This window comes from Centroberyx affinis, unplaced genomic scaffold (genome assembly GCF_046629955.1).
Source record: "Centroberyx affinis isolate AG114_WGS23_722 - 3 ecotype Tasmania unplaced genomic scaffold, CSIRO-AGI_Caff_v1 ptg001079l_1, whole genome shotgun sequence".
Classification (NCBI taxonomy): domain Eukaryota; kingdom Metazoa; phylum Chordata; class Actinopteri; order Beryciformes; family Berycidae; genus Centroberyx; species Centroberyx affinis.
This window is the reverse complement of record NW_027279626.1, coordinates 278,364-298,748: the sequence shown is the minus strand read 5'-3', so window position 1 is coordinate 298,748 and position 20,385 is coordinate 278,364. Positions and strand designations below refer to the sequence as shown.

Sequence of the window (20,385 nt, the reverse complement as noted above, 5' to 3'; positions counted from 1 at the left end):
CACGTACTGAGTGTTATTATTAATTTCATCGTTTCATACACTGTTTGAGATATTGTTGAAGTTACTCACAAACAAACCATTTCACCTTTTCAGGATATGTTGAATTATTAAAGTCACCTACTGGCTGAAGTCCTATAGATGATGACCAGAGGCTTTGATAGAGAACATAATACAAAAATATTGTATGTCTGTAGCTTTCCCATTCACTGACCAGAGATAAAGCAAATGGACGTCAAACTTTTTTCATTGCATCCACTACTGCTGAATGGTAGCTCCAGGAATTGTTTGGAACGAGCACAAAGAGAGACGTAACATCCAGTCATTTGAGAGACAACTCTGTGGTACAAAATACCATTGAAGTTATACTTAACATTTGGGGAAAAGGTCTGAGCAGCTTCCACAGTACAAATACATGAGAGACGCAGCACACAGTGGGTTCCTGATGGGATAATTCTACAGTTCCACAGTCTTTACTGGCCCATCTGGCCGCTGTGTGGAGGCCTGTCCAATGCGCTCCCTGGAAAGAGGTTAACAACCCACTTCTAGGTAAAACACATGCTGAGAGGGACCGCCGTTTGTGTGTTTTGACAAAACCAGGTCCATACTTACCTGACCTGGACGCCGCAAAAACACGTCATTGGAAGGTTAAAAGTAGGATAGACTCTCATCGTTAAAGCCCAGCGAACATTTTGACGTTAAATAGATGCATCAATGTTGAAACCCTGTGTAAATATAGCGCCAAAATGGAAGTTGAGACCACATCCATAGTCATTTATAACTTCTACCTGCGTCACTTTGGGAACTCAGAACCTAAATCTCTTTCTGATACCTTTTCTCTTAGCTCTTTTAATATGAATTTTTATGTTAATTAGTCCGTCAAACACTTGCTGGGAGGGAATGACTTGCCAAATTCTCATCTTAAATATGAAAACAAAAAGTGGGCTTTTAGCTGTAAATATTGCAATACCTAAAGCAATTTACTGGAAAAAGGTATGTAATTGAAATCAATAAGTCCTCAATAGTTCCTAGTGTTTCCTGATAGAAGGTTCAATAAGCTGATGCTGCCAGGACACAAATATAATCCCAGACAGTGTGCAAAGCATGTTTAATATTTCCAAGAAGATAATGCTGAATCACAGGAGCCTTACAAAGATCCAGCACCAGCAACTTTTAAAGTCACTTGGGGCTTTATGCATAGTGCAGTCAAACTAGTGCAAACATTGTTGTGGCAACAAAAACATAGTTACACTGTTGCACCGTCACAGTGAGCAATGCTGTGTGCTCAAGAGAAATGCTTTCATCCAATTTGTGGTCAGACAATAGACTTTTCTCTTCTTGTTGTGGACTTGAGCCATCTTTGAGTTGACTCACTGGAGAAAGAGGAGGGACTGACTTTCAGCTTGTCCAATTCTGTGTCCTAATTCTGAGTTTTGGGATCATACTGTGCCTAAACAAAATCATTTTTACTCAAGGGTTTACAACCAAGGAGACCATCTCGTCTCTGAAAAGTAAAAATCTAACAATAGACTTTTCTCTTGCGGGGGTGTGGCTCTGGGCCATACTGGAGGCTCCTTGAGTATTTTTGGAGAGTAAAGTCCACGTTGGAATGGACCGAGGCTTGTTCTAGATGTAGCTCGGGGGATGAAAGTAACAAAAGTTCCCACCGGCCTCCCTCCGATCCACAGCGCTCATTCTTTCCTTAATGCTGCTATTAGACCTCAGCGCTACACTGCTGTCTGAGTGCCAGCTCCGTCCTCCCTCCAGGTTTGTGCTTTAGAAACTCAAGCCAAGTCAACGCCAGTAAAATGAAACACAACCAAACACTCTGTCTCAGTTGTTTCTCAACCAGCAAAAACCCACTGTGAGTAACAGAAACTGTGCATTTGTTCTTTTACTGTGCAGCCAATACGATTTCTATAGATATCAAATTGAAATGTACAATATTAAATGTAATATGCAGAGTAGTGGAGGGTAAATCCATCTAATTCACCCACAATTTACCCACTTCTTTATTTTCAAAATAGAGTTTACCAATCTTTTAGCCTGACATCTTTATGATGTACATTCATAGTATACACCATAGTGAGTAGTATCAAACTACTGTAAATTACTGACGACAGGGTATTTTAAGAAAAAAAGACTAACAACAACTAACAACTAAATGAATGCTTTTATGAACATACACTTGATTTTTGTTTATATTTCTGGCTGTTTGTCTTATGATGATCTCTGATTGGAGGTCATAGTTTACACATCTTTTTATTTACCACTACATAACTAGTGAAGGGATACACTTCTATTTCCGTTTTTATTACAGTTTTAAAAGTATTGTCATTCCTATTCATCATTACTCTGTGATGACTGCATCCCTCAACACAAGTACAACAATGTCCAATTCTTACTCCATGCAATATAAAATAGTCATATATGCAGTGTGACATTAACAATTTCTAACAAGCAATTTAGGAACGTAATCCTTTCCTCATTACTCCATTTACCTGGAATGTTCTGTGTTAAAACAAAACCCATCATTACTCTGTGAAACATTTCACTACTTATAAAGCAGCCAGAACTACCATATAGGAGATAAATGGAGTTGAAGTTTGTCCAAGTTTCAAGCAGGAAAAGAAAACATTCATGGGGCTTCTCTGCCGCTTGTGCTTTTCTCTCAGCTATATCATCGTTTTCAAATTCAAAGCAACTGATGATGGTGCTGAGTTGTGGAGAGGTGGAGAGGAGGAGAGGGGACGAGGCAGTGAGAGGGGGATGGTAGCGACTTGTTTTGGAAGAAATCTGGAACCTATAAACTTGGGCAACTTCTATGACAAAAAGCAAACGTCAGAAAGACACAATTTGGTTGGCTGAACCGCACAAATCTGTCTCCGCCTCGTCTCTTTGATCCGACCAATCACCGAACACCCGTTCTTCCTGTTGTCTTTGGCTTAGCCGAGCCCTCAGAACTCCTCTGAACCAATCGGTGGAACACATGGGTGGGGATCCTCCTTTCCCTTTAAAAAGTCAGATTCAGGTTGCTCTTGTCTCACATACAGCTACAGGAACGGCACGTGAGAGCGGTCTGGCTTGCTCAAGCAGCGTATATTCACAGAGACTGGGAAGCGATTATTGCCAGGATATCCACGTGTGGATGAAGAAGCACTGTGGCTATCTAAAACAAAGTGCCGACTGAGCACCCACTTCAGTTAAGCATGTTGAGAAGTGAGAGAGTGTAACGCCGATAAGAGTTAGGGAGGAAGTAGCGCAACAGAAGGCCTGAGAAACACTCAACAAAACAGAGGGAGTTCCCGAAGAGGAGGAGAGCAAGACGGAGGAAAACTGTGGGAAGGAGAGAGAGAGTGGACAGGGATATACAGAACGAAAGAAAGCACCAAGGAGAGATTCAGGAGGAGTGAAGGATAGAGTGACAGAAAGGAGAGAGAGAAGAGCTGATAGAAAAGAGAAGTGCCCAAGTATGAGGGAGGAGGAGCAGTCCAACGATGACCACGCTGAGGGAGGGGTCGCGTCCAGCGAGGAAGACACGGGGAGACCACCCTCCAACGCCTGTCCTGTTGTTGTAGCGACACCGGGGATCACCGGGCGCAAGCGGCAGACAGGCCCACAGACGGAGGATCATGTTATCAGCCCTACCGCCACCACATTAGCAGAGGACGGCAAGACCAAGCCGGGGGACAACGCTCGCCTCCACACCCCGACCGGACCCAAGAGAGTCAAGAAGAGCCCCCAGCATCGGCCGCCTTCCTCGGGCCCGTCCCTCTCTCCTCTTCCTGGCCCTGGTCCCGGAGGTCTTTCGATCCTGGAGGACCCACACACCCAGCGGGTGATCGCCAACATCCGCGAGCGCCAGAGGACGCAGTCCCTGAACGACGCCTTCGCCTCGCTGCGTAAAATCATTCCTACGCTCCCCTCCGACAAACTGAGCAAGATCCAGATCCTAAAGTTGGCGTCGCGCTACATTGACTTTCTCTACCAGGTTCTGCAGAGCGACGAGATGGACAGTAAGCTGGCTGGATGTAACTACCTGGCCCACGAGAGGCTGAGCTACGCATTCTCCGTCTGGAGGATGGAAGGTGCCTGGTCGACTATGTCTGCCAGTCACTAGCCTAGGAAGAAAAGGAGATTTGTCTTCTAACTGTCCTGAAATGTATGAGAAATTCCTGACAGGGAAATATGCTTACTTGATCTAGAGGCTAGAGGGAGGCTTATAAACTATGTCTGCTAGCCGCTAGACTTACATTCCTTTAACATTATCCTCAACCCAGATCATCTGTTTGCCTCAATGATGGAAAGAGCACATGAGACTAGAAAACAAGAGATTCAGATAGCTTTAAGTCTGCGCTTGAATGGAGCTGGTTTGCAAGCCACTAACCCTTCATAACATTGCCTTTTTCATTATTAATGTCTCAATAAGCCACATTATCTTCACTCAGTTGTGATGGCTATGCATTCTTATGGTGGTCTTGCATTTCTGCTTGCCAAAAGAAACTAATATTATTGTTCATCTGTGTGGGTGGCATTATCCTCAACCTAGAGTCTGAATGCCTCCTAGCTTTTTTTTTAAAAGATTGTTTCTATGACATTTCTACTCTGTTACATAGAATACAGTAGAGAAGGACAGGAGAGGTGAGAGATAGAAGGGGCGTGACTTGCGACAAAATTCAAGAACCGGACTCAAACCCACAACATTTCAAGGCTGGTGATCAAGGATGCCCTGTCCTTAGTAAATGTTACCCCTACAGGACAGCATGGCCCATTCAGCTGGAGCCTTGCGACCTCTAGGTTTTCCCGGGTCCTGAACCTTGACCCCTGGCGTCATCCTCATCATCACTGTTATCATCATCGTCACTGTTATCATCATCATCACCGTCATCATCACAATCGCTATTACCATCATCATCGCCATCAGTATCACCATCATCACCATCATCATCATCATTGTCATCATCATAGGTATGCATACCTTAAGCCATGTTTGGGCGTCATTTAATATTTTGATTTAACTTTACTTGAACTAATATATTGCATACAAGTGAATACATTTGAAGAGCATTGAAATAAGCAAGAAAGGAGGGATAGAAAGAAAGAGCAAGAGTTAGAAAATTGGAAAGTAGAAATTGGATAAATAGAGAGAGATTGGCTCTTTGACTTCTCGGCTTTTCATCTCTTTCATCTCCTACTTTTCCAAGACGCTGACATATTATTAATCCCTGACCACCTCTGAACCCAAACGATGGTGGAAAAAGTAGCAGTGGGCAGCAGTCGTCCTGACTAAAGTTTCTCCTCTTTTTACCCAAACCAAGCCCCTTTGTTTCTTCTAATGCCAAAAAAACTCTCCTCGGAAATTCTTTCCTCTCATTTTGGCCCAAATTTGCTTGCGTTGCACGAAACCGTGATACAGCTACAGCTAGCTGACGAGGAGGCGTAATGAAAACAAACGGTTTCTAAAAGCCATGAATCATGTGTGTCACCATCAAAGGGGAGGCTGATGTGGCTCCCTGCTGGGCTCCCATAAACCACTGGGACTGATGGAGGAGGTGAGAGCTGATTTATATACACAGACACACATGGTCATGCACACACATGCATAGATGCAGCCATGCACACACCCATGCACATACACACACACACACATACACACGCCTCCTCCACCTCCTGCGTTTTAAAAAGAACCTGAGTGCCATTTTCTTTAAAAGCTGCCATCTGCAATTGCCATATTATACACAGGCATTCAAGCAACAGCAAATTCGTTTTTGACAATATTTTACCAGTGGTTTTTGACTCACACGGATGAGAACAAACGCACAGCAAGATCACCTGTGAGTTTTTAGTTTTCATTTCATATGAACAACCCCACTGTAAAGCAGCGGGGGTGGACATGCTGCTATTTGTATTCGTTGACTGCGTATCGAGGCTCCAGCTCCATATCCATGACAAACCACTTCTTCCTTCATCGCCAATATGCACCCAGCCCAGCAACCTATCATTAGAGTGTCCCAGGGAGGTACAGTAGCTGGTGTTTCCAGCTCCTATGAAGACTGCTTTTTACGTTGCCCCAGAGTCAGCACAGTGTGGTCTCAGAAGCTAACCTTCGCTGACACACTAGAAGACATTTGACATTTCGAAACAACTCCTTTTTTAGGCCAAAAGGAAAAAAAATGCATCCCCTGTACATTTTGTACAATGAAATGAGAGTAGCTGGCTGTAAGAATCGAGGAGATGGATGTTGAGTACACATTCAACTCAGGCAGCTTCTGAAACAGCATTAAAGCTAAGACTTGTATTCTTTTGGATCAAGGGAAAATTGATCCCTCACCTATTCATGCTAACTGATCATTTTTTTTACAGTGATTATCTGTTCCTGGAATGTGTTTTTTAGCTGCACAGATGATGACAAAGTTGGTTACCTTACAGCTATGATACATGGGCAACACTTTGAAGCAATGAAAATGGGCAATTTTGCCAACGACTATCACCAACAGTGCTTCCTCATTATAATCTTGTTTGCACACTTGTTTGCTTGTTTGTCACTTTATTCTTGTAGCATTTTCTAGTCCCCATCTATGGCAATACTGTACCTCAAATTGTTGCCCATTTATCATGTACTTAAAAACAAGTTGGGCTCTGACCTACTACCTCGAACAATGTTATGTTTACTTCTATATTATTATTTGAAGGGTGAAATTAATTCAAAAGAATCAATAGTGTTTTCCTCTGATTTGATTGGCTGCCCCAGGTGCCACCTCGGAAATGTGAAGTTGTGTCTGATCGATGGTGAGGGACTTGACAGTACACTGCATTACTCTCAGTGGTAACTGCATAATAATGTTTGTGCCTTATGTCTTTTCAGCGCCCCAGTAAAGCGACTGTGATCTTCCCTGTACATCTCTACTCCATGCTACTATTTCTACCATTCCAATCATGCGGACATACAAATTGAACCTTTCAGTTGCCTGACTGCACCCATTATTTGTTTGACATACGATGGAAGGACAATGTAATACCATCACATGGCGTCTTGACCAGGACACTGCAGTTATGGATTGACATGGGGGGAAAAGGACGCATCTTCTCTGGATCAGCCAAACCAACAAATAACGATGATACTTTGGAATCATATGACAAGATAGATGGACAATTTTGCCACCAACTCTGACTTTTTTTTCATGATACTGTTCCTTAGAAGTCACTGTTTTGCAGTTTAGATGCAGTGTTGGGGAACTTCTACCATGGCTACCACTGTAAAAGACTTTGAAACCTGGAGCTAAGACGAGACCCAACCACGGGCGACTGGAACAGTGACTGTGAGCCGCCTCCAAACCAGCAGGTTCAACAGTGAAAACAACATCAGCAGCAAGTTTAGGTTCTATGTTGACAAGTATTTGTTTTCTTGTTAGCTATACTGAAAAAAGTGTTAGGCTTTGGTTTTTGCAGGAGCAGTTACTTGAAGTATAAACATTATGGTGATTTACCACAAATGGCTGAAATTGATATGATATGATTATAAATATCAGCAGCAGAAAAATCCCTGGAGAATAGAAGTAGCAATACATGCTGCACCTGTGTTGCATCAGTATTTTATCAGTCTGAGACTGTCTTGAAAATAAAAACTTTGACTGTCTTTATTATTCATGAGATCCTAATGTCATAGTAGAAAATGGATGACGTGAAAACAGTTATTCTACCACCACTGCCTCTCTTTCTCTCCTCTCTCTTTTTAAACTGTCACTCTCTTTCTCTTGTCTAACTCCCTTCCTCCCTCTTTCCCTCAGTCTTTTTAATGAGGACTTGTGCCTTTGCCTGGTCAGTCAGGAACAGTTAATTCCCCCCAAAAGAACAAGTTAATGTGCAATTAAGGGCTCTGGGAATATTTATGGCCTGCTTGAACAGAAATCCTACATTGTAGGCTGATGCCTTCAGCTACACAGGAGTAGTCTGCAAGTTTATTGTGTGTGACCTGATACTTGAGCAAGACTGAAGTGAACAGCTCCATTTCCATCCAACTGTCAAACATGTTTTAAGCAAACTTTTGGAATGTCGCAAAGAAACTAAATGCAAATTAGGTGTGTTTCCATCAGCTGTGGTGAATCAAAGAAGTAGGCTTCCTAAACATTGAAAAAGAATATAGCTACAGCAGGAAAAAACGTCTTTTAAGAATTGACCAGTGTTGGGTATTCTGTTATTATGATTTATTGTCAACTGATGTTGGCCACATTTCATGTTGAAAAACTGTGGGGACTGTGGAAAGAGATTAGTGCCAGTAGAGATTGTGCAAAACTTTTTATTTATCATGGTCATAGTGAACCAGTAAATAAAAAAAAAATGAATTTGTTGAATACATTAATTCAAAATTCAAAAAAGCACAATTTGGCTCAATCATTAATAAACTATGAATAGATACAACATACTGTATAATCAAAGGATTCCAACTTATTAAACTATAGTTTTACCATAATGATATCTAGGAAATTAAAACATAAAAATACATGATGTGAAAACACTAAACAAGTATTTGCCCCTCGCTGCATTTATATTTGATCCAATTAAATGTAGAAATGTCCAAAATCACAGATGGGGCAAATGTTTTCTCACGCCACTGTACGTAATTTCTCATCAATATGGAGAATAGGTTGGCAAGAAATGAGCTACCACAAGCCACAGGGTAAAAACACGAATACGCTTGTGCGCACAGGTGCACACACACACACACACACATAGACACATATACAGGATAAGATGCCAGATTAACATGAGTGAAATACCAATCAGGAGAGTATTCTGTGCCTCTTCAGAGAAAAACCAAGGAACATATTAGCCTATGCAATATCCTATTGAAAGTTTTAGGTATCTGTATATCTGTATTTAGGTATCGATATGTTTAAGAGACAGCATGTATGTTGTTTTTGTTACGGGAACATTTATGTTTTATGTAGATACAGGAATTGTGCCTCCTTGTCTAACCTTCTAGTTGGGTGCTCTGCCAAAACCTACAAACCAACCTCAGGCAAGTCCATGAAAAACATAGTGAGTGGCAGCACTCCAAAAACTTTTTGAGAAACATGATTAATTTGAAAAGATGACAAGACTAGACCTCAACTATGCCACATTTTATTCATGGCCAACATCATACTGACATGTCTCGGTCTCTTTTTAAAGTTGTTTTTTTTGGGGAATGCTGCCACTCCCATGTTTTTCATGGAGTTGCTTGAAATATTATATTAATATTATATGAAACGTTTTATTCTTGTAAGTTAGTATATAACCAGCCTACATAAAAAAAAGTTTCAGATGCTGAGATAATGCATAAGCAAGACAGGCGTTTATCTACTGTAGTGTAAGTTAATGAATAGCTGGTAATGTGATGAGATGAGGGCAGCAGCTTATGTGACTGATGAACTCTTATCACTCTAGGCTCACCTCTTTCTGTTGCTGTTGAAGCTGGTTCATCAGGTGGGTGGGGGGGAGGGACTGCAGAGACATTTTGGCTGGAATGGAGCCTTTTATACAGCTAAAATTCAGCTGAAACAACAGAATGTCAACATTAGCTACAGCTGTATAGTCTGTGAAAAGTTCAATACCTAGCTAGCCTAACATGGACTGTAAACTCACCTTTCTTGTGTAAAAAAAAAAAAACCCTATTATTCTCTTTCTTTTTTCTCTTTCTTTTCTCTTAGCTTTTAAAGGAAGTGTGATATGAGAGCTCGTGTCGGTTTTATTTCTTTTAAATCATCTCCTGCTACTCTTTGATTTTCTACTCCTGACGTGATCGATTCTCCCGCAGAAAAGCTTTTTAAACACGGACAGACATTGGACTGGGTTAAATCATTTTCTACTTACCTCTGGGGGTGTTCCAGGTGGTGAATATTTTTTTGCACGATGATATAGGATAATTTCACTGAAAATTATATCAATGGCTATTTATATTGTAAGCATATTTTAGCAACTATTTATCAACAGTAAAATCTAATACCTCTCTAAACGTCTTTGAGTGCCCCTGTCAGCCCAGGTGCCCTTGGAATCTTCCTGACTATATTCTGACTTTCTGAATTTTTTTTAGGCTGTAAAGTTATCATCTTCCCCATTGTCATGTAGTTTAAAATCCCTATGGAATACTTTTAGGATTTGCGAGAAATGCCTGCGCTTCACAGAGGCTTAGCTGCACTGTGTTTCGCTCCATGAAATAAATACATCAACTAACTAATCACCTTTATAACCTTTCATCCTTCAATGACTTTTGATTGTTGCTAGCAAAATGCTAATTGTTTGGGAAAGGGACTATAACAGTTGTTAACTATATCATATCTGACATGATAAGCTAAATATGTATGTGAACAATAACAACTATAACGACTATTCAGTGCACTATGAAAATAAGGAGATTGAGCTCTGGTGATGAGCATTTTGTTCGAAAAAAATCAATATTCCTAACTTAAAAAATCTAAATTCACAGAGGTGATGCCAGGTGATGTTAGCCACCTGTTGGCAGTCTTGGACGAGGCCAGCCATTGCATTCACATTCAAATTATGCCTTACAAATTCAATTTTTTAAGTAATCTATTGGAATATTCCTTTTTTTCTTTTTTTTTTTTGATTCAACGGTAGGCTATAAACATGACAAATTCAATTTTATGTAATTAAAATACAATCTCTGCTGGCACTAATCACCTTCCACAGAAATGTTGCTATGTCATTACTTGACAAATGCATTTCCTTTGCAATTCTCCTAGTGTGAGCATAAAAGTGAGCATAAAAAAATGTATATACCAGTGAATTCTTCTTAAATGCGTGACTGCCAGCTTTTATGTTTGATTTGTTGGCATAAAAAAATCCACCAAATGAGCTTAAATTGGAAAACTTTTTTCTTTTTAATTAAGAAGAAAGACAAAAAATAACAGTACAAAATAGACAATCTTTCTATACATACACATGGTAGGAAATATGAGGGGGAAAAAATAACACATACAGGTAAATAATAACAGAGAATAGTATGAAACAAAGATTTCAATGTCATGTTTTTAGTTACGGAGTTAAGTCCAGTTAGTGAAGAGTTACCAATACACATAGTACTGAATGCATCAAGGCACATGTGTGACGTGTGTATTTTGGTCTTGGAGTTTCTATTTACAGTGTCTTTTTTTTTTTAGGAACGTACAAATGACATCAGTAATAACGGGAATTAAGACTTGAGGCAATACTGGCCTCTACATAAGACAAAAAAATGGGGCTCTGAGGCCAGTGGGAATATAATACAGGAGAGGTCATTTACAGTATTTGACAGACTGAAAGACTCACAGAAAAACACACTTGCAAATACATGCACCAATACACATGCATATACAGAGTATACATGTATATACATGTGCATATGCAATCGCAAGCACTCTCTCTCTCTCTCTCACACACACACACACACATTCGACATCATCACTTCATAGACACCAGATGCACCTACTGGGTGCGCTGTACAGAATAGACACAGCACGTTGTTTACTTGCTGTCACTTCTAAGAGAATACTATGAATGGAAGAATGACTCATGTTTCCAGTAGCCAGTGCAGAACACCCAGCCCCAACATCCCCCGTGCAATAGGACTTTCCAAATAATTCCTCTTGGAGGGGGGGGGGGGGGGGGGGGGGGGGGGGGGTGGAGCAGTAGTGCAACAGCAGTGGGTCTTCTGCATCGGCTACGTCTTTTCTCCTATCGCTTTAGCTTCTACCGTCCTTTTGTTTGATATAAAAGCTCTCTGAGGCCTTCTGATGGGCAGACGCTGCCCAGAGTCCTGACTCCTGACACACACATACAGTTTGGTACATGGAGGGTAACCTGACAATACTTCCTTCGGCCAGTCGAATCTACATTGACTGCTTCTGCAAAGGCTGCATTTACACACAAACAGTAAATCAGACTGCAAAATCCTTTATCTTTTATCGGTGCCACAAAGAGTTCAAATTGTGCTTGTGTAAATCCAGTCATGACTGTACAGGTCGACAGGGAAAGCACAGCAGCTCCGTTCACTGTTTAAGAGAAATTCATAAGTTTGAAAATAGACAGACTCTTCATGCACGCCTCCCTATTACTAGCATCACATTCTGTTGTCTACATTCAAATTTCAAGAAAATAAATGTGGCAATAGGATGTATTAGGGTTAGACCAAAATAATGGACTGATATTGAAAATTCTATTGAAAATTAGATATTGGCCAGGCAATGTCATCAACTTCTTATACAGTATGATATACAGTATGAAGTTCCTTTTTTTTTTCTCTTCGGGAGTGTCAGTCTGTAAAATCTGCAGTGAAACCTGCCTCACCCTGCCATTCATTAGTCTGGGTTTAAATTGAAATTTTTAGTGTCCCATGATGGTCTAAATGCTGTTTCAGATGCTTTTCCACCCTGACTGAAATTCAAACATTGTATATCAGCGCACTATATTAGCTAAAATATCTAGAAATATTGGTATTTCTAGATATTGCCACATAATAAACACCAAACTAAGGATCTAAGGATAATCGTGTGATTCCGACTTTCTTTTGGAACGCAGGTCCAACCCAGACCGGATCTACTTCCCTATGTAGGCCTACCTCCCACTAAAGGGCATGTGAGAAGAAGTGCAGATACTAAGCTGGGAGGCTGGGATCAATCTGACGGAACTAATTCCAACAATTAACAGAAATCCCCCCCAAACTGTATCAAGCAGAGTAAGGTCATGCAGAAGAGTCTCATATGGATAAACACTTAGGTTCACTTCAAAAGAAAACACATTGGAGCAGTTTCCTCAACAAGACCTGGATCAGGCCTGGAAGTTCAAAGACTGTGATTTTTTTAGATGATGGAGAAAAAAAAAGCGAAAAAGTGAAAAAGTGACTATAAACCAGGCCCCTCCATCTCTATCTATTTGTACAGCATGTATGTGGACATCAAGAAGGTCATCATCGACATATACAGTATACAAAGGTCTGCATGTACGATGTTCGCCCAGATCCACAGGTTCAAACGCTGGGTCTTTAACAACAGTCATAGTAAGAGCAGTGTTCATACTGGTCCCTCTGTAGTTGCTTCCATACAGTCCCACCGCCCAGTGCAGGCATACTTAAGGCAGTTTTCTTTGGGTGACGTCCGTTAAGTGCATTAAGGTTATTGCTACCATAAAACAATACAATGGTCCTCAATGGCGCGGTGGTAGGAATGAACGCTCATTTAGTCTCATATATGAACAATAATATACAGTATTCAATACCAGTGGTACGTCAATAGTTCGTCATTGGTTTGTATGTGCAGTCAGGGTGTTTGAGTGCGTGTGTGCATGCGTGTGTGTGTGTGTGTGTGTGTGCGTGTGTGCACATCTAAGACACTTCTTTGAACAGCAGTGAGAAAAAAACACAATCCTGCTCTCAAAATCTGGCCTACTTTTTAAGATTAACTTCATAGGAAATACAATGCAGTACAGTATTTCGGTCAATACGCGTCCTCAAAGGCTTAATAAGACATCTTAGAATAGGAGTGGAATTAAAGAGGAGACAGACGTTCGTCCAAATCTTCAAAAGAGACTATTAAATAACCTAGAGAGAGTTGCTTTTTTTTTTTCGTTGTGTTTTTTTTTTTCCCAGAGCTTTGGAATTTCTTACGGTTCACATTATGGAATGCACAGTGCAATAAAACAACAAGGACATTTGCTCTTTCTTTGTTTCTTCAAAACCACAGTTGTCCATTTTGTGTCTTCATTTTCTCGCTCTCCCCCTCTAGTCGTCTTCTTTGTTGTCGTCTTTTAGTGGTTAAACTGCATGTTATGACATTAAAACAGACAGTCTCTCTCTGTCTTTCTTTCCATCGTTTGTCGTTTTCTCTCTGTTGTGGCCACTTCTTGTTCTGCAGCCGTTGTCTGCGTCCAATCCGTCCTGTGTGTGTTGGTAAATGCTTTCACCTGACGCCGCAGGCTTCGACTGCAGCCATTTTGCGTTCCTCATTCGGTTCGGCTCGATTTGGGAGGCAAAACGGCACACATAGTCCACGTCTCCTCCTGCTGAATCCTGACGTTGGTCCTAAGTTGAGTTAAGGCAAGGTTAAGGCAAAAAAAACAACGGCTGCTGGTAAATAGTGCTTCGAGACCCTCTTACAGTCTGCAAGACTAAAGCCAGGTTTTCACAATCTGAATGTGAACTCGGTCTGTTCCCGTAAGGTTTGTCGAAGTGGTCACAGAGTTGTGGTACTGGACTTCTGAACACACACATTCCAATCTCAATCAGGAGACATGAAAAAATCCATTTAAACCAAAAAAAAATATCTTGTGTTGCTCTTTGGTGAGGTTTCAGACGGCCACCCAACTGCAGGCAGTGCTGTTGGGTTGAGTTGGATGGTTAACAGCATTGAGGTGCTCGTATGACAAGTCTATGGAGGTTCAGCATTGTGTGTGTTTATGTGTGTGTGTGTGTGTGTGTGTGTAATAAGGCAGATGGGTGGGGCTCAGTGGCATTACGACGTCGCTATATCCCCTTCGTGGTCACGTGACAGCGCAGGATCTCCAAGGCTATTTGGTGGGGCCGACTTCCTGAAGGCTGGGGTGCTGTGAGGTGATTGGTCGGATTCTTCTACATGGAGTCGTCGTCGTCGTGCTCCATCGGCTCGTCGGGGAGGCTTGAGGAGAGGGTGGAAAACAGACGTCAAGCACAGAGCTGGGACTGCATGTGGGTGTGTGTGTGTGTGTGTGTGTGAGATATCTACCTCTTGTTGGAAAGGACTCCCACAGAGAGCGAGGCCAAGGCGTTGACAGCATCTGCTTCCTCACAGTCTCTGTTCTGAGCAGCCAGATAGGACAGACCCACTGATCCACTGTATGCCTTCACACTCTGCCAGTATTGACCTACAACACACACACACACACAGGTTACTAGTGTTGTCACGATAACTGAAATTTCAATGCTTTCATCAAATGTGTTCTGCAAGATCAGATGTCAGCGTCACCTGCAGAAGGCGTGAACGTGTGGATTGGAAGAGTTAGAAGAAGAAGAAGAAGAAGAAGAAGGAGGAGGATTGGAATACATGGAGCTGCAGTCTGGCTCTTGACAGACTGCACCAGTTGGAGTCAAACAGCTGAAAACCTGACAACAGCATACCAACAGTCAACCATGTCCTAAACTGGATCCCACACCATCTAAACTGGTTGACAAATTGGTGCCTGGAGTGAAATATGGAACAGTATCACTTACAGAGCCGACAAAGAAAAACATTAATCCGACATCAAAACCCCTGTGCAAAAATTGCTACAAAGCTGTCCAAGTCAAGTGTGGTTTCTCTCTTTCTTTCTTAGTTAGAGTTATATTCTTACTCCAGCTTCAAAAACTAGTAACAAAAACGTTACCTTTAACCATCTTAAAGTCAATATTTTATTTCCAACCATGAGCTCATATGCAAATTCAAGAGTTGCACAACAGCGAGGGAAACAGATGAAAGGTGGAGCATTATGCCGAGAGGCAAAAGAGAAAGAGTAGGAGACACATCAACAAATGAAATTTGATTTGCCAGATTTGACTTTTTCCAGTGTATCAGCCCATTTGAGTGCCAGTGGCTATCGGATAGCTGTTTGTCTCTGGTGAGGAGAGACATGAGGAGTGAGGAGTGGGACTGATTGTCACGGACAGCAGATGTCTGACTTTGCCGTTTTAAGTCTGGATAAGGAGCAGTGAGGATCAGATTCAGACAAGGACAGACAGGGAGTCACACATGTTGGGGGTAAATAAATGTTGTATGTTACAAACCATGCAAGCATCATATCCTAAAAGATAAGCACTTTAAGTCGTATGGATTAAAGTGTATCTTTTAGGATATGATGCTTGCTCAGTAATATCTGTAACTATGCTAGAGCCATAGAAATCAGATGATATAATAAGATGAAACGTTATTGATCCCTGTGGAGAAATCAGGTGACTGCAATGGCAAAAGTAATGGGATTCAGCAAAGGAAAAAGACAAATGGAACAGAAGCACGCAAATAGAAGATAAAATAAGCAATAAAACAGTAAGAATACAAATAATAAAACAATAAAAGCAATAAAATAGAATATGAACAATTGTGGGGTTATATACATATGTACCATATGTATATGCATTACATAACATATGCAGCCAATACTTCCAACACATTAAGTAGACTGTTACATGTATGGATTTACTCTCAGTTGTTACTAATAGTAAAATATATAAATACTACTACAGAAACCACTTGGTGATACATTGAAATTTAACTTTCACGGGATGAATATAGGTTCAAATTTTAAAAATCTAAATGAATAACTGAATAAAGTGTCACTGCTACTCACTTTGTATCTGGATGACAGTCTGGAGGGAGCGTACTCCATTAGCGCTGGGCTTCTGGAGGAGGACTTCCTCTGGTAAAGGCTCCTGCAGGACAGACAGAGGACAGCATGAGGACAAAACCACATCACCACAATTCTGGTATCAGTTCACTGGCTACCTGTTAGAATTGATTTGAAGATTTTGCTGACCACTTTTAAAGCATGGTTAAGTCTTGCTGAGCTCTATCGTAGATCTTTGACCCCCTATGAGCCAACAACCAGACTCCTCGTTCCAGAGTCCAGGTTTAAGACTAAAGGTGTGCGGGCTTTTGGCTTTGGACTGACCTGCCTGAGGATTTTAGGCTCAATCATTTCTTAAAACTTATTTTTATAGACTTGCTTTAATGTGATGTATTTTATCCTATTATTTCTATTATTTTTTTTTTCAGCTGAGAAATGTTACACAAGAGTAAACAGTCTAGGCTTGTTGTGGAGAAGTGGCCATACAATGGAGAGAAACAACTGAAAACCACTATCTAATGCATTAAATGTGTGAAACAAGCTGCAGAATTCATTCTGGTACATTTCTGTAAAGTGACCCATTTGTAAAATCCCCTGATATTCCCTGACAATGAAATTCCCTAACCCTGTCTGGAATACGCCTCTTAAAAGTCCCTGATATTCCAGAAATTCCAGAACCAGTGGGAGCTGAAAGTAGGTAATTTCCTCACCAAATGGCAAAATATATCATGTCGAGACGTCTAAAAAGAACTCCAGTACCCAGAATGCCTGACCTGTATGCCCAGTAGCGTGCTGACACAGGCTTCAGAGGCGTCGCAGATGGCTGTGAGGTCGTGACCCCCCTCTAGGGCCAAAACCAGCCGACCCCCTGCTAGAGACATCAGCTGGCGGGTCAGGAAGCCAAAACCTGTGGTAGACACACACACACATACACACACCCACAAACATCAACATAACGAATGAACCCTGCAAGTAGCCAATAAGAACTAAAGCGTGGCAGGTAAGCAGCAAGCATGAACCCACTTACTGTAAGACTAAAAATGTCCAATATTCTTTTCAAAACAAACAGATGTATTTTTACCTAACCTTGTTTAACGTACCAAGCTGACCAACTACCAACTACTAATTACTGTAATTATGGGTACAACGGTGATGTGGCGAGGTACAAGGCACAACTCCTGCGCTTGGGTCCATGCATGACAAGAGTAATAATACCTATTAATACCCATGGATACCCGCAGGACCACAAAATAAAGTTCTCTCTGGCGTACCGGGGATGAAAAAAAAAGCTTTGAACTAAAAGGCGAGAGGACAGACTGTACAGTCCATGCTTACATTTGGCAGAGACCTTGTACCCTCCCAGAGGCGCCGGGTGGCCGTCAGCGGCGTCGAACCCAGCCGACACCAGAACAACATCGGGGGAGAACTCCTGGGCTATGGGCATCACCACGGTCCTGTAGGCAACAGACAAACACACAGAGGTATGACGTTAAAGGGGCGACCTGTCAGACCTGTCAATCTTGTTGGAGTTCCTACTGGTCGCCAATAGAGGGTGATATATTACTTAAAGAAAAACTAAACCTCAAACCCAAATCTTTGTAAAGCCTGACATCTAATGGTTAGAAGCATGCTACTAAAATTACCATCTGCTATTGGCTGATCTTTGGTGCCAGTTGATGTCACCACCCATTCTACTCTATGGTCTTTGTGCCAGGTGATATCACCTTCTATAGGTGGTGACATCGCCTGGCACAAAGACCAGCCAATAGCAGATGGCCAGTTCAGTACCCTACTTTTCACCACTAGGTGTCAGCTTCACCACAGATTTGGGTTTGGGGTTTAGTTACTTAAACTACAGATTTAAGTTACATTGTAATCACTGTGACACACAATAGGGAAGAGTTCCTACACACCAAAATTATCAGTTACTTTAACTGAGAGTGTAAAAATCAACACTATACCAGTGTCCACATCAGTCCATACACCATCAGAAGCAATTTAACACTTAAACACTAGCTACCCCAGAGCCAGAGTTGTATGCTGTACAAATCTCTAGTCAACACTTGTCAATTCCAAATAACTGTCAGTACAACAGCAACACTTATTAACACTGGAACATTTGCTGTGTATGCTGCTGTCTGGGCATCAGCGCTGTCCTTTTGGCAGAAACATCACTGTAAGGTTTCAGCTATGTTGGTTTTGACACTGAATCACCCACTTGTCCCAAAGTGTTGAAAAGGCAATGTACAGAAATCCATTCACATTTAGTTCCCAGCAAGGCGGAACAAAGTTTAATCAACCGCTGTTACAAACTGCTGGCATGACATGATACACAGATGCATTCACAGTGAATAAGCAGACCCCCATGACAAAAAGTACAATGTCGATCCTTGGGCTACGTTGTTGTTACACTTGTGCTTTCTAGCATCCGATCACACCGGCAAGCACGCAATGGACGATCTGAATGTACAAAATAGCAGGGACATCCTTGTGATATTGAGTTGAACTGCCTTTCGCACAATCCACATCTCAATCGTCGCAGAGCTCAATAAGGGAAATCAATAATGCATAATGACTTTTACCTGGATTCACCTCATCAGTGTACTTCATGAAAAGTCCCTAACACTTTGCACAATCAGCGGAGACAGTTGCAAACGCGAGCCCAGTTGCCCAGAGACGTCGGATCTTTATGATCAGACCTCAGAACTCATTAAAATGACAAGTGGAACCGAGGTTTGCCTTGGATCCCACACTCAGCAGCTCCAGCAGACTTGACAAAAGACTATTATGTGCTTTCTTGGAGAAGCTGCGGAGCCTCGAGTGAGACAAGGCGGCCTGACAAAGGGATATTGTGTTGTCGACTCTTAAAGGTTGGTCGGGCTGGTTTTTGCGGACTTCGAGCAAATGAAGTTTCCCTAATTCCATTGTTGTGAGGGAAGAGGTCTGCTGCGCTGTCCTGAGGCGGGGGTGGGGGTGGGGGGGGGGGGGGATGGGGAGGTGGGGGGGAGGGGGGATGCGAGGCTCGACTCCACAGCCCGATGCCGTCGGCGGAGTTCAAAGCCTTGAGTGTGCGAGTCTGTTTCCCATTAGGGGCTTGTCACTCTCCTCACGTCATTGACAACACAGAGAGAAGGGAGAAAACAGTCCATCTGGGAACCATTTACCTTCATTATTCTAGCCTGGGGACTTTGGAGACCTCCCTCCCCTTCGTACACACACACACACACACACACGCACACACACACACACACAAGCACGCACATATACACACATGTAAACACATACTGCTGCCATGACTGCATGCAGATAGACAACATGAGCTCATAGACAAATACAAGAACACACAGAGATTAAAAAAAAAATGCATACACGGAGATGCACGCACATGCACACACACACACACTGCTAATATGACCATTATGCAGGCAGATACATGAGAGCATAGACAGACAGACATGACACACATAACTACACAAAAAACAAATTACACACGCACACACACCTAGATGCACATGCACAAACACACACACACACACACTGCTGCTGTGACTGCATGCAGATGGACATGAGCTCACAGACAAATATGAGGACACACGGAGATAAACACACACACAGATGTAAGCACACACACATAGATACATACAAACACACACACATTCTGCTATTATGAGTGTATTAAGGCAGATACACACCATGAGAACTCAGACAACAAATTACACACACACACACACACACACACACACACACACACACACACACCCAAGCTGTATCATAGTCATTGTACTGACACAAATGCACCCAGGAAATAAATGAATGGGAGTGGATATAAAGCAGAACATGAACACAATAGTCTCTCTTTCTATCTCTCTCTCTCTCTCTCTCTCCATCTCTCTCTCTCTCACAGACACACACAAACACACACACGCCTAAACGCAAAAGCCAAACCACCCACCTCCCCTGCAGACCAATAAAAGCAGCCACACTCCCCCCCAGAGAGCGCCACTACAGGCAAAGTGATGGAAAGATGGAGGGAGGGGACGCTTATTAAAGATCAATCAAAGACGG

The 20,385-nt window shown here is 42.0% G+C and overlaps 2 protein-coding genes across 3 annotated transcripts in view; one reads left to right on the top strand and one right to left on the bottom strand.

Moving 5' to 3' along the window:
- Window positions 1–3,151: 3,151 nt before the first annotated feature.
- LOC139647416 (twist-related protein 2-like) lies at window positions 3,152–7,575 on the top strand. The gene is made up of 2 exons (XM_071523308.1): window positions 3,152–4,965; window positions 6,863–7,575. The coding sequence occupies exon 1, from the start codon at window positions 3,470–3,472 to the stop codon at window positions 4,115–4,117; it is 648 nt and encodes a 215-aa protein (XP_071379409.1). The 5' UTR covers window positions 3,152–3,469; the 3' UTR covers window positions 4,118–4,965; window positions 6,863–7,575.
- A 4,063-nt stretch (window positions 7,576–11,638) lies between these two features.
- Window positions 11,639–20,385, bottom strand: part of hdac7a (histone deacetylase 7a) — a 48,535-nt gene continuing 39,788 nt past the window's right edge. For both annotated transcript variants that reach the window (XM_071523307.1, XM_071523306.1), the window contains exons 22-26: window positions 17,656–17,774; window positions 17,094–17,227; window positions 16,324–16,405; window positions 14,730–14,868; window positions 11,639–14,642 (exon numbers count right to left, since the gene is read on the bottom strand). In XM_071523307.1, the coding sequence (XP_071379408.1) occupies window positions 14,597–14,642; window positions 14,730–14,868; window positions 16,324–16,405; window positions 17,094–17,227; window positions 17,656–17,774 (520 nt within the window). In that variant the 3' untranslated portion in view covers window positions 11,639–14,596. The remainder of the gene's footprint in view (window positions 14,643–14,729; window positions 14,869–16,323; window positions 16,406–17,093; window positions 17,228–17,655; window positions 17,775–20,385) is intronic.